The sequence below is a fragment of the Vicugna pacos genome, chromosome 9 (genome assembly GCF_048564905.1).
Source record: "Vicugna pacos chromosome 9, VicPac4, whole genome shotgun sequence".
NCBI classification, from domain to species: domain Eukaryota; kingdom Metazoa; phylum Chordata; class Mammalia; order Artiodactyla; family Camelidae; genus Vicugna; species Vicugna pacos.
The window spans coordinates 63,432,045-63,445,597 of record NC_132995.1 but is presented as its reverse complement, the minus strand read 5'-3'; the positions used below and the strand labels follow the sequence as shown (position 1 = coordinate 63,445,597).

General features: G+C 49.2%; 1 protein-coding gene across 1 annotated transcript; it reads left to right on the top strand.

Annotated features, from left to right (window-relative positions):
• Positions 1 to 207: 207 nt before the first annotated feature.
• SYPL2 (synaptophysin like 2) lies at positions 208 to 12,493 on the top strand. The gene is made up of 6 exons (XM_006197402.4): positions 208 to 332; positions 496 to 570; positions 7,380 to 7,504; positions 8,536 to 8,737; positions 9,807 to 9,998; positions 11,318 to 12,493. Exons 1-6 carry the CDS (start codon positions 279 to 281, stop codon positions 11,462 to 11,464), a joined length of 795 nt encoding a protein of 264 aa, XP_006197464.1. The 5' UTR covers positions 208 to 278; the 3' UTR covers positions 11,465 to 12,493.
• Positions 12,494 to 13,553: the final 1,060 nt, after the last annotated feature.

Below are 13,553 nucleotides of genomic sequence, written 5' to 3'. Positions count from 1 at the left end.
CGCCACGTGACTCGGCTGCCAAGTTCGTTCGCAAGTTTGACAGAAGTTTGAATAGGACTCGGGGGTTTTATGCAGCCGGCGGGGCAGAGCGGCGGCCGCGTCCTCGGCAAGCGCGAGCAGCAGCGCCCCGGCGACGCCCCCCGCCAGCCTGGATCCAGGGCTGCCGACGGCCGCTCGCGCTCCGGCACTACTCGCTTCCCGAGCCACTGGTCACCAGCCCCCAGCCCCACCGCAGTCCCCTCAGCCCCTGCGCTGCGCCCCGGCCCGGCTGCGCCAGCATGTCCTCGACGGAGAGCACGAGTCGCACGGCGGACAAGTCGCCGCGCCAGCAGGTACTCCCCGCGCGCTCCGGGGACCCTCTCGCCACCCCTTCTCCACCTGGGTGTTAAGTCGACTCTTATTCCGCCCCTTCTCCAGGGTATGAGTGGGAGGAGGGGGGCCAGAGCTTTCCCAGGTGGCCCACAGTTCTGACCCCGGGCCGGCCCTTCTCCTCAGGTGGATCGCCTGCTCGTGGGGCTGCGCTGGCGGCGGCTGGAGGAGCCGCTGGGCTTCATCAAGGTTCTCCAGTGGGTGAGTCGTTGCCCCAGCCGCGGGCTATTTCGGGAGCCTGGACCGTGACGCTGACCCGAAGCAATGTGGCCGGAGTGGGGGGCGGGGAGGTGCTGCGGCCGGCCCCGGCGGAAGGGTGGGGGGCGGCGACAGGTGGGCGGGGGAGGGGCGAGCTGGAGCTGCTTCTCCAGCGCTTGGTGGCAGGAGGGTGAGGAACGAGGCATGCGGAGTCCCGGATTCGGTCCTTCTATGTGCAAGGAGCCTTTGCCCAGGGCGCTCACATTTCACCCAGGCGAGAGGACCCTGGTGTAACCTTTCCAGAACTCTGATCCTGCACATACCACTCCTCGGTGGCAGGAGGGGGGAGGAGGACAAGGGGGACAAGGAAACCTGCGGAGGGCAGAGGAGGAAAGGAGGCAGGGGATAGAAACCATCCTGTCCCCAAACCCACCAGGACCTGGCCGATCCTGGAGGTGAACTCCGGGATCAGGGTCCTGGCTGGCGGTTGCCCTGTTGAGGTCACTAGAGTAATCTGGGTTCCCGCAACTGAGTGAGGGAGTGGATGAATGAATGAATGGAGTTCATGGCTCTAGGATTAAATAAAAGGGAAAAAATTAAGACAGAATAAAAAATCAGTGTGGCCAAAATATAGCTTGTAGAATAGATTAGAACATTGAGCTGGAAAGCTGGGGCCCTGGATTCCAGACCTGGACCTGCCTTTTCTACCTATGTGACCTTGGGCAAGTCTCTTTTTTGGACTTAAGTTTCTAGTATTCATCAGATCTTGATCAGACCATCCCTAGGGTCCCCTTCTGCTCTAAATGTGTTGGCATGCTAGAACATTGCCCTTGGTGAGACTTATCCTATGACCTTGAAGAAATAATTTGCTCAGGGCCTCAGTTTCTCCTGTAATGGTATAGGGGAAATACTGTCTCCTGCCTCATTGGTACTTTGAGACATTGGCATGGTCTCTGTCCTTCCCAGTGCCCAAGGCCTCCTGGGTATAAATTAGGAATGTGGACAGGTGCAGTCACTCTTTCAAATCATAAAGACTTGTTGGGAGCATTTAGTGCACTATCACAGAAGAGATTTCACTTAGACAATCCACATACCAAATGGTGTGTGAATAACTTAATTAATGTGCTTTCAACACAGAATTCAACTAGGGAATAAGCTACTGTTAATACTGAGGAGGATGGAGTTCTAAAGGGCTTTTAACTCACTGGAGACAGGAATTGGAACTGTGTCACTGATTCTTAAATCATCATTTGGATGAGAATCATCAGATCTGGAATTCAGGGGCAATAGTGCCTTTAGGGTTATCTCTGGATATCTGAGACCCTGACTGGGGCTACAGGACAGTTTGGGGAGCTCCCAAGTGAAAACTCTGGGATCCAATGGGGACTTTCCACTCCCCCTACTGCCTCAAGAGCAGTTGAAATGACTGCTGACTGAGCTCTTTCACCTCTCCCCACTTCCCTGCTCTGCCCCACCACTTGAGTACCTGAGGGTGCCATATAAGAATGATATTAAGGCTCCACTTCACTGCCATCCAGAACTAGGGAGCCATTATGAGCCATCCAGAGGAGCAGAACCTGAAATGTAAGGGTACAATTTTATCATTAAACTAGACAAATGGATCTAAGGGAAATTTGAGAAAGACTGTCAAGGGATGAGGGAAACAATGAGGTTATTAGACCATGGCATCATCCTCCATGGGGGAATTCTGAAAAGCTTTCTTCTTCAACCCTTCTATCCTTTTCTCAACCCTCACCCAACCAATTCCTACAAAATGTCTATAAGGCTGCACAAAGCACTGCTTAGTCTCCTCCCACAGTCAGTTCTGACCCCTAAAAGTTAAGACCTCTTTGACTTTTATGATTTTCAACTTCTTAACAGCAAGTTATGCCTTTCTCTCATAACACTAAATCCAGGAGTCCAGAGCTGGACCCTGAACTGAGCCTTCATTCGAAGGGTAGCCTCATAAAAAGATGTGATTTGCTTTTACTGCCATCCTGGTAGCCCGAATTCAGAGTGTGAATTTTACTTGCCCTGAGTCCCTGCAGGTGGACTAACATAAAAGTACAAGGAACTAGTACGAAAATGATAGTGAAGATGTCACTTGGGACTTTCACTTATGTCCTGCTTAGAGGGATCAAATACTCCTGATTGAAAAAAAAGGGGAAAAAACACGCAAAAAGCTGCAGTAATTGTAACGATAATTGAACACTTTCATTGTTACTATTACCAAAAAGGAAAGATTTTCCTGGAGTCCTGGTGAGATAAAAGTAATGTTATTCTTTTATTAGTGAGGAGCTTGACTTAGAGTATCTTTTTTAAATTAAAAAGTTAACTTCTTTTACCTCAATTCCAGTTCTGGGGTCTCACTAAGTCTACACTAAGCTAGGAAAATAACATGAGCATATACCAATTATTGGAGAACTATTTTTTTTTGTTTGTTTGTTTGTTTGTTTTTTTAAGAAGACAAGCAGACTTTGAAATGATGGGCTTTGGTTTAAATCCAGTCTCCTCTGCTTTCTAGCTGTGGAACCTAGGATAAGTGATGAAATCACCATGGGCCTCAGTTTCTTCTCTGTAAATGAGGGTAAGATCCATCTCATGAGCTCACTGGGAGGATTACAGGAGGTAATACTGTAAAGCATCGGAGCATTCAGGAAGACCATGGTGAGCCTAGGAGTCCAGGAGGTACTTAGTAAGTGCTGGTTCCCAAACCTCCCCTTCTCCCTAACTTTCCCCCTTATGCAGACTGTCAGCTAGACTTGTCCTTTGGTGAAATTATTCAAATGTCACTGCCAAATCCTCACTTTGAGGGTAAGGTGTGAAACAATCTCCTGGATTACTCAGTCACTGTTCTGATAATAAGTCAAATTATCTTTAACTACGTGTGCCCATGATCAATAATTGACCTTTGTTGTGTCAGAGTCACTTATTTGGCTCTGGGTTCCTCTGTAATGAAAATAAGCTATTTCAATAAGTGTGGGGAATGCAAAAGTACACCATCAGAGTCCATAAAAACCAGTGAGATGATTGTGGGAATAGGATGCACGTGGAGAACTTGTCTTCCTTGTGTCTTGCACTAACTGGAGATGTTTGTGTTCTTGAGACTGACAAAAGATTATCACCAACAAGCAAGTCAGCCCACCAAAGTAGAGCCTGATCCTTAAACTGGCAAGGTTATTCTGACATCTTTCCAAAAGAGATGCAGAGGTAGGAGGAGGAGGTGGTGGAGGGCAGTATATGACCATCGCTGTCCCCAGCAATGCAGGTCCAAGAGGAGGAAGGCTGGTAGGCACCAGAGCTCTGGAGATCCCCCTTGTCTCAGGGCCTCCATCTCTCCTTGGTTCCTATTCTCTATGACCAGTTTGTTCAGCTCAGAGCTTGTGCCTGGTGACGGTGGTGGTTTCAGTTTTTTCCCACTCTTCACCTTGGCTCAGTCACCTGACATAGTTAAGGAAGAAAGCATATCTGGTGCAGAAAGGTGAAGGGGCTCAGCAAGTGTGTCTTTCTCTGGACCTACCTCCCAGGTGCAGAGTTACCTCCTCCCTCTTTGTAATCCTCCCCGTATATAGTTGAGATCTCTTTTTTCAGTCTAAATAACTCTGTGAGGCAGGGTTTTGTTTTGGTTTTTATTTGAGCATGACACTCTCCTTTCTGGATGCAGACTGTTGAGAGCAGGCATCATGTCTTATTCACCTTAGTTTCTGCCGCACCTGGAACAGAGTAGATGCTCAATAACTCCTTTGATTAATGAATGGATGACGTAGGAAAAGCACTGAATGGGGAATCAGGAGCTGTGAATTCTCAGCCTGGCTCTCACATTGGCTAAATGTGACCTTGGGAAAGTCACGTAATCTTTTGGGACTTCAGTTTCCACCTCTATGTAATGAGACTGCTGCACTCGATAATCTCTGAGATCCTTTTTGCCCTGCTGTTCTGTAAACCTGTGAGGTTTTCCTGAGATTCCTCCATCCGTTCTCTTATGTAGGAAACTGTCATCTGTTATCTGGTACCATCTGACTGTGTTATGTTCAGATTTGATCATATATACTGGTTAATAAAGTTTTTTAAAGGTATTTAGAGACTCTTGATTCTCAAAGAATCAGAACAGAAAAGAATGCAGTTAACACTAAAGTTATTATGGGTATCTTTTGCCCATGGAGGAATCACAAAGCAGGGTTCAGGATTTTCAGAACCTCAAAGGTTGACATCTGGACATAGCAAACTTTCCACCATGATGGAAAAGCTCTATAATCTCTGTTGTCCAGTAGTCAAATGTGGCTAGTGAGCACTTGAAATGTGGCCAGTGTGACTGAGCAACTAAGTTTTAAATGTTATTTACTTTAATTTAATTTAAATGTAAATAGCCTCACTTGGCCAGTGGCTGCCATTGTGGATAGTGCAGCTCTAGAGTATGAGCTCCGTGAAGACAAGATTTTTTTTTTCTTTTTTGTTCACTGATAAATCATATTGCCTAAAACAATGCCTGGTATGTACTAAATGCTCAATAAATGTCATCTTTCTGTAGATAGTCAGAAGTGCCTGTCGAGAGAGTGCTGATAAACAGGAAACTATTTTCAATATCTTGTAGTAGGCTATAATGAAAAATAATATGAAAAGGAGTATATATATGTATATATATGCATAACTGAATCACTATGCTGTACACCAGAAATTAACACAACATCGTGAATTGGTTATACTTCAATTGAAAAAAAGAGAGTGCTGGTAAAAAGAAGGGTCCATAACTGACTGTTCATTGCCTCAAGTTAGGAGTACCTATATTTTTGGGGAAGCCATACAGAGCCATTTATTGACTAAGTGCCAACAGGTGAAAATATATCCAACTGTCTGCCCTTCCTAGAATGTGATGCCCTAATTGTGTCCAGTTCTGGACACCAGAAGCTAAAAGGAACATAGAAACTTCAAGAGGAATCAAGAACCACAGAGCTGACAAAAGAGGAGAGAGAATTCCTATGAGGAAGAGCTAGAGAAGTTCCACTGTTACTCCAGTGAGGCAGCTTGGAGTAGGTAAAGGGTAATGACGCAGAGGCTTTGGTGAATTCTCTCCAGTTCCGTCAAGAAGATGAGCAAACAGAGTTCTACTGCAGCCTCCTTAATTTAAGTCAGATCAGGAGGTTATTCAGATATTAGGGAGAAGTTAGACTATCGCCTTTCTGGGTGATTTTTAAAATGGAGACAATTCTCATTTGTCTGAACTGAGCCTCCTGGAAATGGAAAGGTGGCCATTATGACCTTTAGAGAGGGGTCAGTGGCTCCAGCATGGAGAAGATCTGCCAGGCCAAGCAATGCAAGGCGAGGCAGTGGCACCGGATACCACCCAGGGGCAGAGCACAGCTGCTGGCAAGCCCAGCCAAGAGCACACGGATAGCATTACCCCCAGAGAGTGAGAGAATTACAGAGCAGGAAAAGGCCTCCTTTGGATTGCCTGCTCCAAACCCCTCATTTTACAGATGAGGAAACTAAGTCTCAGAGAGCAGAATGACTTACTAGAAATCACCCAGTTAGTTAGTGACAGGGCCAGGACAAGAATCCGGAGTTCTAGACTCCTAATGCAGGTCTCTTTTCACTCCACAACACTGTCAAGCATTAGCAAAATTATGTACACACAACTCTATTCTATAAACTCTGGATGCTGGACTGGGATGTGAATTAGCTGTCTTCTAGGTACTTAATGTCCAAGATAGCAAATCACAAAGAAACATGCAGAAAATGAACAATTAACAGAATAAGCTCACTGCTCAATACAAATGATTACATCATGTACAAGTGAATGGTAAGTGCACAGGAAACGGGGCCTGAACAGATGACATGGGAGGTTAGAGATTTCAATTTCTCACCTCCTTTTCTAACCAAAGTGTATTTTCCCAGAAAGAAATTTGAAAATCATAGGATGAGGGAATTTCATTTCACTCAAGACAGGAGGTTTAGTAAAATGTGATGAAAGGTTAAGAGGAAAACAATTCAAGTGATCTGAAACACCTCTGGTTCTTAACACTGAGAAATGGCAGCATCTGCAGATTACAAAGGGAAACACCACTGGGGAAGTAGCAGAGGCTGATAAGGCAAGTGGAGGATACTTTTCTCTGGGCTTAAGCCAGGGCTGCTGGCATCGACCCAGCCAAAGGAAAGGTGCCTTTGGGGGAAGGGGGTTAGCTGGCGGTACCGTGGGACAGCAGCACGGCCCTTGCTCCCTTGCTCCTCTGAAGGCTCGGCAGAAGTTGTCCCCTCCAGCTGTACCTCCACTGAGGCAGGAAGCCACTGGAAGTTAAGACGAAGGCAATGACAAGATTCAAAGATGGCTTCGAAGAAGAAATGGAAAGAATTCCATGCATGCCTGATCTAGGTTGGCGCAGGGGAACCTGTTTCTAGGGTGCCTCTCCCTTGGGGAGGAAACTCAAGCCCAACTTTGAGTTAGAAGTTTCCAAAGCCTAAATTGCTGTGTGTTAGTCATCATCTTAAGGAGGCTACCTGTGGTCCCCAGTGTCACATCCTATGAGGAGACCTGGAAACTGCCTGTTTTCTCCCCTTCATCTCCCTCCCAGGTACCACTCAAAGTCAACCTTGTTCATTTGGCTATTTGGCCCAGCACCCTGTACAGTGAACACAGCACCCTGAGGCTGGGAGACCCATGGAAGCCATGGGTCCCGGGTCTGGAGGGACTTTGATTAAAGGAACTCCTGGCCTCTCCCTATATCTGCATCTGCTGAGAGTCAGAGGGCAGTTCTGAAGGGACAGGCCTTGGCCAGTTAAGGCCTTCTGACTCTCAAAAGGGCTTCACTCTCCCTCAGCTCTTTGCTATTTTCGCCTTCGGGTCCTGCGGCTCCTACAGCGGGGAGACAGGAGCAACGGTTCGCTGCAACAACGAAGCCAAAGATGTGAGCGCCATCCTTGTTTCATTCGGCTATCCCTTCAGGTGAGCGGGGATTGATTCTGACCCCACGTAGCCTCTCTCATGGGATTGGCAGGACTTGCTTGGTCTCTTTCTTCTCCAGAAACCTAAAGACCTTCTGTTGTGTGCCACTCCAGCTTCAGATAGAATTACAAGGCTTGGGTCCTTCCTGCCCTTTAGGAATTTCAGACACACTAGCCAGAGAGAAATATAAGGGAAGCTCAGATGAATCCTTGTGATAGTAATGTTGCAGTCCATGGATAACCAATTGCAGGTAACATCAGCTCCTACAGAAAGAACCTGTGCAGTGTGGGGTGGAGGCTTATAGGAGTCTGGACAAGTTGGGCAGGTCTCTTTGACCCTCAGCAGCCTCCTCCCTGCCTTGAAGGTAAGGAAACTCATCAGTACTTAGATCCTAAAGAGCCGATGGGGGAGGCTGACCTTTCCTGGGTATTTGGGAACTTAGGAAGGGGGAGCCTGAGTGTTCAGAGCAGAACAGAGACAGGGCACACCTTTTCAGAAATTTCTAATGGCAGCAGCCAAGTTAGATTAGCTGTCTGTGTAAATAATAGTGTGTTTGTTTTTCTTTCTTGATTTTGTCCAGTGTAGTCCCATTGGGGGACCTAAATAAGGCATGAGAATGGGTGATTCCAATCTTAACTTGGCTACTGTGGACCTCTGCTTTCCCAGTGGGCAGAATGAAGCTGATTTCCCTGGTGGTTTGGCAACCTGAAATAGAACAACTATATATTGTGGTTGTGCCTTAAAGGGTCCTGGAGATACTTGGAAACACAGGATCACTGTATCTGGGGAGGGTGGATGAACGTGGGGTGGTGGCTAAGTGGGAGGCTGGGTTTGACCAGAATTTCAGGGAAATTCCTGTCTTGACTTCAAGGTTCCCTTCAGAAACTTTCCTCCCTACATGCCCCTTTCTTGGCTCTGTAAGAGTTCTTGGGTGAGAACTGGCACAGGACTGCTCTGGGGCTGGGACAGCCCGCTGCCTCCACAGGGAGAGGATTGCCCTGAGCTCAGGATGGGCTCCCTGCCACCTGCAGGTTGAACCGGGTCCAGTATGAGATGCCCCTCTGCGATGAAGACTCCACCTCGAAGACCATGCACCTCATGGGGGACTTCTCTGCCCCCGCCGAGTTCTTTGTGACCCTGGGCATCTTTTCCTTCTTCTACACCATAGCTGCGCTCATCCTCTACCTGCGATTCCACAAGCTTTACACGGAGAACAGGCGCTTCCCGCTGGTGGTGAGTGGGCATGGCCAGGAGGGATGGGTGGAGACACTGAGGAAATCACGCTCCTGGGCTGAGGACAAACAAGGTAGCTTTCCTGGGTTCCGGACACCCACGTGCGAACCTCCTCAATCTCCCTGCCAGCCCTTTGGTGTTTGTCCCTTCAGATCCTGTGGCTCCCACAGTTCCTAGGGCCAGTGGAAGGCTCATGTCTCAGGACTCTGCCTCCACCAACCTCCCATCGCGAGCTCTGCTCATGGGAGGCATGGCAGCATCAAGAAGCAGGCTCTCAGCAGGGAGGGGATAGCTCAGTGGTAGAGTGCCTGCCTAGCATGTGTGAGGTCATGGGTTCAATCCCCAGTGCCTCCAGCAAAATGAATGAACAAGCCTGATTATTTACCCCTCCTGAAATAAATACAAAGAAGCAGGCTCTGGAGTCAGATGACCTGGGTTCAAATCCCAGCACTGTCCCTTACTAGCTAGTTGTGTGCTCTTTACAAGTTACTTAACTTCTCTAAATATCAGTTTCCTCAACTATAAAATGGGAATAAAATATATCTAATAGTGTTTTGGAAGGCTAAAATGAATATGCATGTAAACTCTCTGGTATATTGTTAGCCTCTATAAGTGCTAGCTATTATTAATATTATTTCCCCTTTACCTTTTCCTTATCCCAGGCATGTAAGGTGGAAAGGGTGCCTTAGGGGACCCCATTTATCTCCTACAGTCTGCCCTCACTCTGCCACCAGTTGTAACTGAACAATGGTGATCAAAGGAAAGGCTGGGGGCAGGGGGAGAGTGGAGAGTTTAGGCTACTTGGGTTTGGGGGTACTTGTACATTGTTACCTGACCTCAGTTCTGAGGGCATGGGCAGGGTTATCCCTGGGTGGCAGGATTCTTTTGTTGGCAGTGAACAGAGTCCCCAGGATGATCGGGGCTCCCTGAAGCTCTAGGTGTTGGGTAGGATGGGAAGGGGCAGCTGTCCTGGGACCCCAGGATCCCAGTTTGTTACAGCAAAAGGAAAAGAAGTACAAAACCATGGGGGCCTTTCTGATTGTGTTTCCTGTCCCTCTGCTCCTCCCAGGACTTCTGTGTGACAGTCTCCTTCACCTTCTTCTGGCTGGTAGCTGCAGCTGCCTGGGGCAAGGGCCTGACTGATGTCAAGGGGGCCACACGGCCCTCCAGCCTGACTGCAGCCATGTCCGTGTGCCATGGAGAGGAAGCAGTGTGCAGCGCCGGGGCCACACCCTCCATGGGACTGGCCAACATCTCCGTGGTGAGACCTGTGGCCACTGAAGGGGTCTGCGGGAGGCAGCAGTATCCCAGCTGCCTAGGCCTGTCACAGCAGCGCCTAATGCTTCCCCTGCACTTAATGCTGGCTGCTGGCCCCTGGATGACCCTGAGGGAATAGGGGAACCCAAGAGTCACTTAGCCTCCAGTTCCTTCCTCCTGCACTCTGCTGCCCATTTCCCTCCCTTTTCCCCACCTCCTCATCATGCTCCTCCAGGCGTGCTCTCTGTGACCACCTCCCACTCCTCCTGCCTCTGTGCAGTATGGGTGCGACTACACACATGAGCAAGTGAAGGGAAGAACATGGGGTTGTGGCCAGGCTCAAAGCTGGGAGCAGACCCCAAGTGAGTGAGAAGGGGCTCACTGTCACTCAGGCCTCCAGACTGGAAAAGGGCCTTGGGCACTGGTGGGTCCAGCTGGTACGCACGTGTTTGGCCGCTCCAGTTGTTAGGACATCGAAATATCTCCATAGCAGTTGGTAAATAGCTAGGGCTTCGAGCTTCTCAAATGCCTATCATCCCAGCCACCTCAGCCCTGCCCTGAAAATGGCCTGAACCTCCCTAAGGCCCAGCAACTGAAAGGTTTAATGGCTGGCACACCAGGGAGCCTTCTAGACCTTGCTGGAACCCTGCTGATAGGTTTTACCCACCCCCTCCAACATTTTACTGTAAAAATGTTCACACAAACAGCAGAGTTGAAAGAATTTTACAATGGACACCCACACACTCATCAGCTAGATTATACCATTAACATTTTACTAGACTTGCTTTATCACATATCTGTCTGCCTCTCCTCATCTATCAATCCATCTTATTTTTAATGCATTTCAAAGTTAATTGCAGACATTAGAACACTTCCCCCTAAATAACTCCTGCTGATGGGTTTTTAAATATTTTTGAATAAATACTTGGATATAGCCGTCTGGGTCGCTGCCCTAGGGAAGGAGCACCTTGGACAGCTCTGGCCCCACCCACCCAGAGAAGGCTCTCTGGGAACAGGGTCTGCTTGAGCTGTGGGAGGGCCTTACTCCTTGCTGTGCTTTGCGCAATGCTCTGCTCCAAGAGCCAGATTCTTTCAGCAGCCAAGCCATAACTTAGGTCCATGCTGTGGGCAGAGTTACACACTTTCACAAGAGAGCCCCTCAGTGGGTGATGGCCTTAAACCCAACCTCTATATCCAGTTCTCTGTCTCTCAGTCTTTCTAGCCCTCTGTGCTTCTCCCGGCCCCCACACCCAGGCACTCCCCCTCCCTGTTCCCACAATGCCCTCCTTCCTAGTCTCACAAACTCCCCTGATGTCTTTGCAGCTCTTTGGCTTTATCAACTTCTTCCTGTGGGCCGGAAACTGTTGGTTTGTGTTCAAGGAGACCCCATGGCATGGGAAGGGCCAGGACCAGGGCCAGGGTGCCAGCCAGGAGAGCGAAGCTGAACAGGGAGCAGTGGAGAAGCAGTAAGCAGCCCCCACCCAGCTACTCCCGAACAGGACAGCACCTCTTCAACCACCTCCGGCTTCCTGGACCTCCCTCTTCTTCCTCCTCCAACTCCCCTCCCCCATCATTCTGGGCTTTGAGCTTTGAGACACCTTCAACGGATGGGCAGGCATCAGCTGTCAGAAACCTGGGCAGCCCTCCCAGTGGCTTCCTATCCCTCCTCTTGCTGGAGCCCCGGATGGCAGCAGCTCAGTGCTTCTTGTCTACTGCGTGGACTCAGGCATCTTCCTTGGGGTCTTACTTGTCCCCTCACAGCCTCTGAGAACCAGCCTCTGCTGCAGGCAAGGTTGGGGTCAGGAGACCTGAGACTGGTTCCTAGCAGCCACTTCTATCAATCTGTTCAGCTTCAATAAAAGTGGGGGGAGGGGGAATTGGCTGGCAGCCTTCTCCCTGCTCCCCTGCATGGAGGGCCCACCAGTGGTTTAGCAACCCCTCTTCAATGGCTGTCATCAAGCTCCCGTGTCTACACTGACCTCCAGTTAGTCTGAGCTCAGTCTGTTCCCCACTCTCTGGCCTCTGTTTGCCCACAGAGCCCATCACTTGAGAACCCAGGGGGCGAGCTAGCCAAGAAAATAGCCTTTCAAAGGGTCTCAGATGAAGCCTAGACTCAGTGGGGAGCAGATAAATTGCAACTGATTTGCAACTTCAAGAAACTGAAGCCAGGAAACTTGCTGGGGTATCAGTTTTTTCTATTCCCTTAGTCTTCCCACCCCTTCAGGCTGGGGCAATTTCCGCCAACACTATAAACTCATACTTGCCCTAGAAACAAACTCCTTACTTTCCTCCCAGTCCTTCTTGGGCTTGGTCCCACACTTGGGACACAAGATGAGGGGTCTAGGAGCATCTCCATTTCAGCCCTTCCCACCTCCAACCTCTGTCCATCTCCCTTCCCCAGCCTCTTGGGTCTGAGGCATTCAAGATCCTTTTCGAAGTCTGTCCAGGCCTTCCTTTCATTCCTGTGGAGCCAGATAGGGGCTTTGGAAGGGTTAAAGAAGGACCATCATGAGTCTAAGTTGCCCCAGAGCCCCAGGACATGGAGGGATGGATGGGCCCATTTCTTCCTCACTCTCTGCTTGTTTTTTTCCCACCCTACTCCTTCTCTGGCCCCAGTTTCATACTTCCCCTTCTCACCTTCATGAAAAAAAAATGCCCTCTCCCTCTGCCCTCCATTCCTCCCCTGCTTCCTCATTTCTCCCAGGCTCTAGCCCCTCTACACCCCACCCCAGTCCAGGGCAGGCCGATGCTATTGGTGCTTCTTCACTTCGGGACCCAGCTTCATATTTGTCTTTGGTGTGTCTCCTCTTCCTGACACCTCCTTCAGTCCCTCTCTGGACCCCAGGGCCTAAAGAGTCATTGCTGACTGGATAAGGGCCATCTGTCTCCCACCCAGCTCCAAACACTTCGGCCTGCCCTGGCCATAGTGCTGCCCAGGGATGAATGAAGGAAGAAGAATCTGGCCATTTTCCAATCCAGTGCCGATTAGCCCGCTTATCATCCCAAAGGTGAATGTGCCCTGTGCCAGTCTCTCCTCAGGACTGAGTCAACCCCTCCGACCTCCTCACCTCTGAAGCACCACCCACAGTAACGTGTGCATTACTGGGCTACCCAGGTGGCAGGACCTTTGACTTCAAGCCAATCATTTCTTCTTTGGGTCAGAGTTTCCCCACTTGAGAGGGGATGTGAGATTTACATCTTCAAATGCTCCAGAGTCCTTCAGTGAAAAATTCGGTGTTCTGTTTTGTTTTTGAGATTTGGGGGGAAGGGATTTGAGGAAGGAAGATAGGAGATGGGATGAGAGTGTTTCTAAATCTGAACCTCTCTCTGTCCTATGCTGTCCCCATGGTTACTCAAGGACAAGGGGGGACAATTTTACCTACAGCTCCAGAGACACAGAACAAAGGGGTGACCTTCATTTTTTGTCAGGCTGGCCCTTGTGAGGGTCTGTGAGCAGCTTCTACTGGAACTGTGTTTGGATTCTGTGTACGTATTTATAATTCATCTGAAATGTGATGGATAAAGTGTTCTCATTTGAGGGCTGAAGTTACTAACTGGC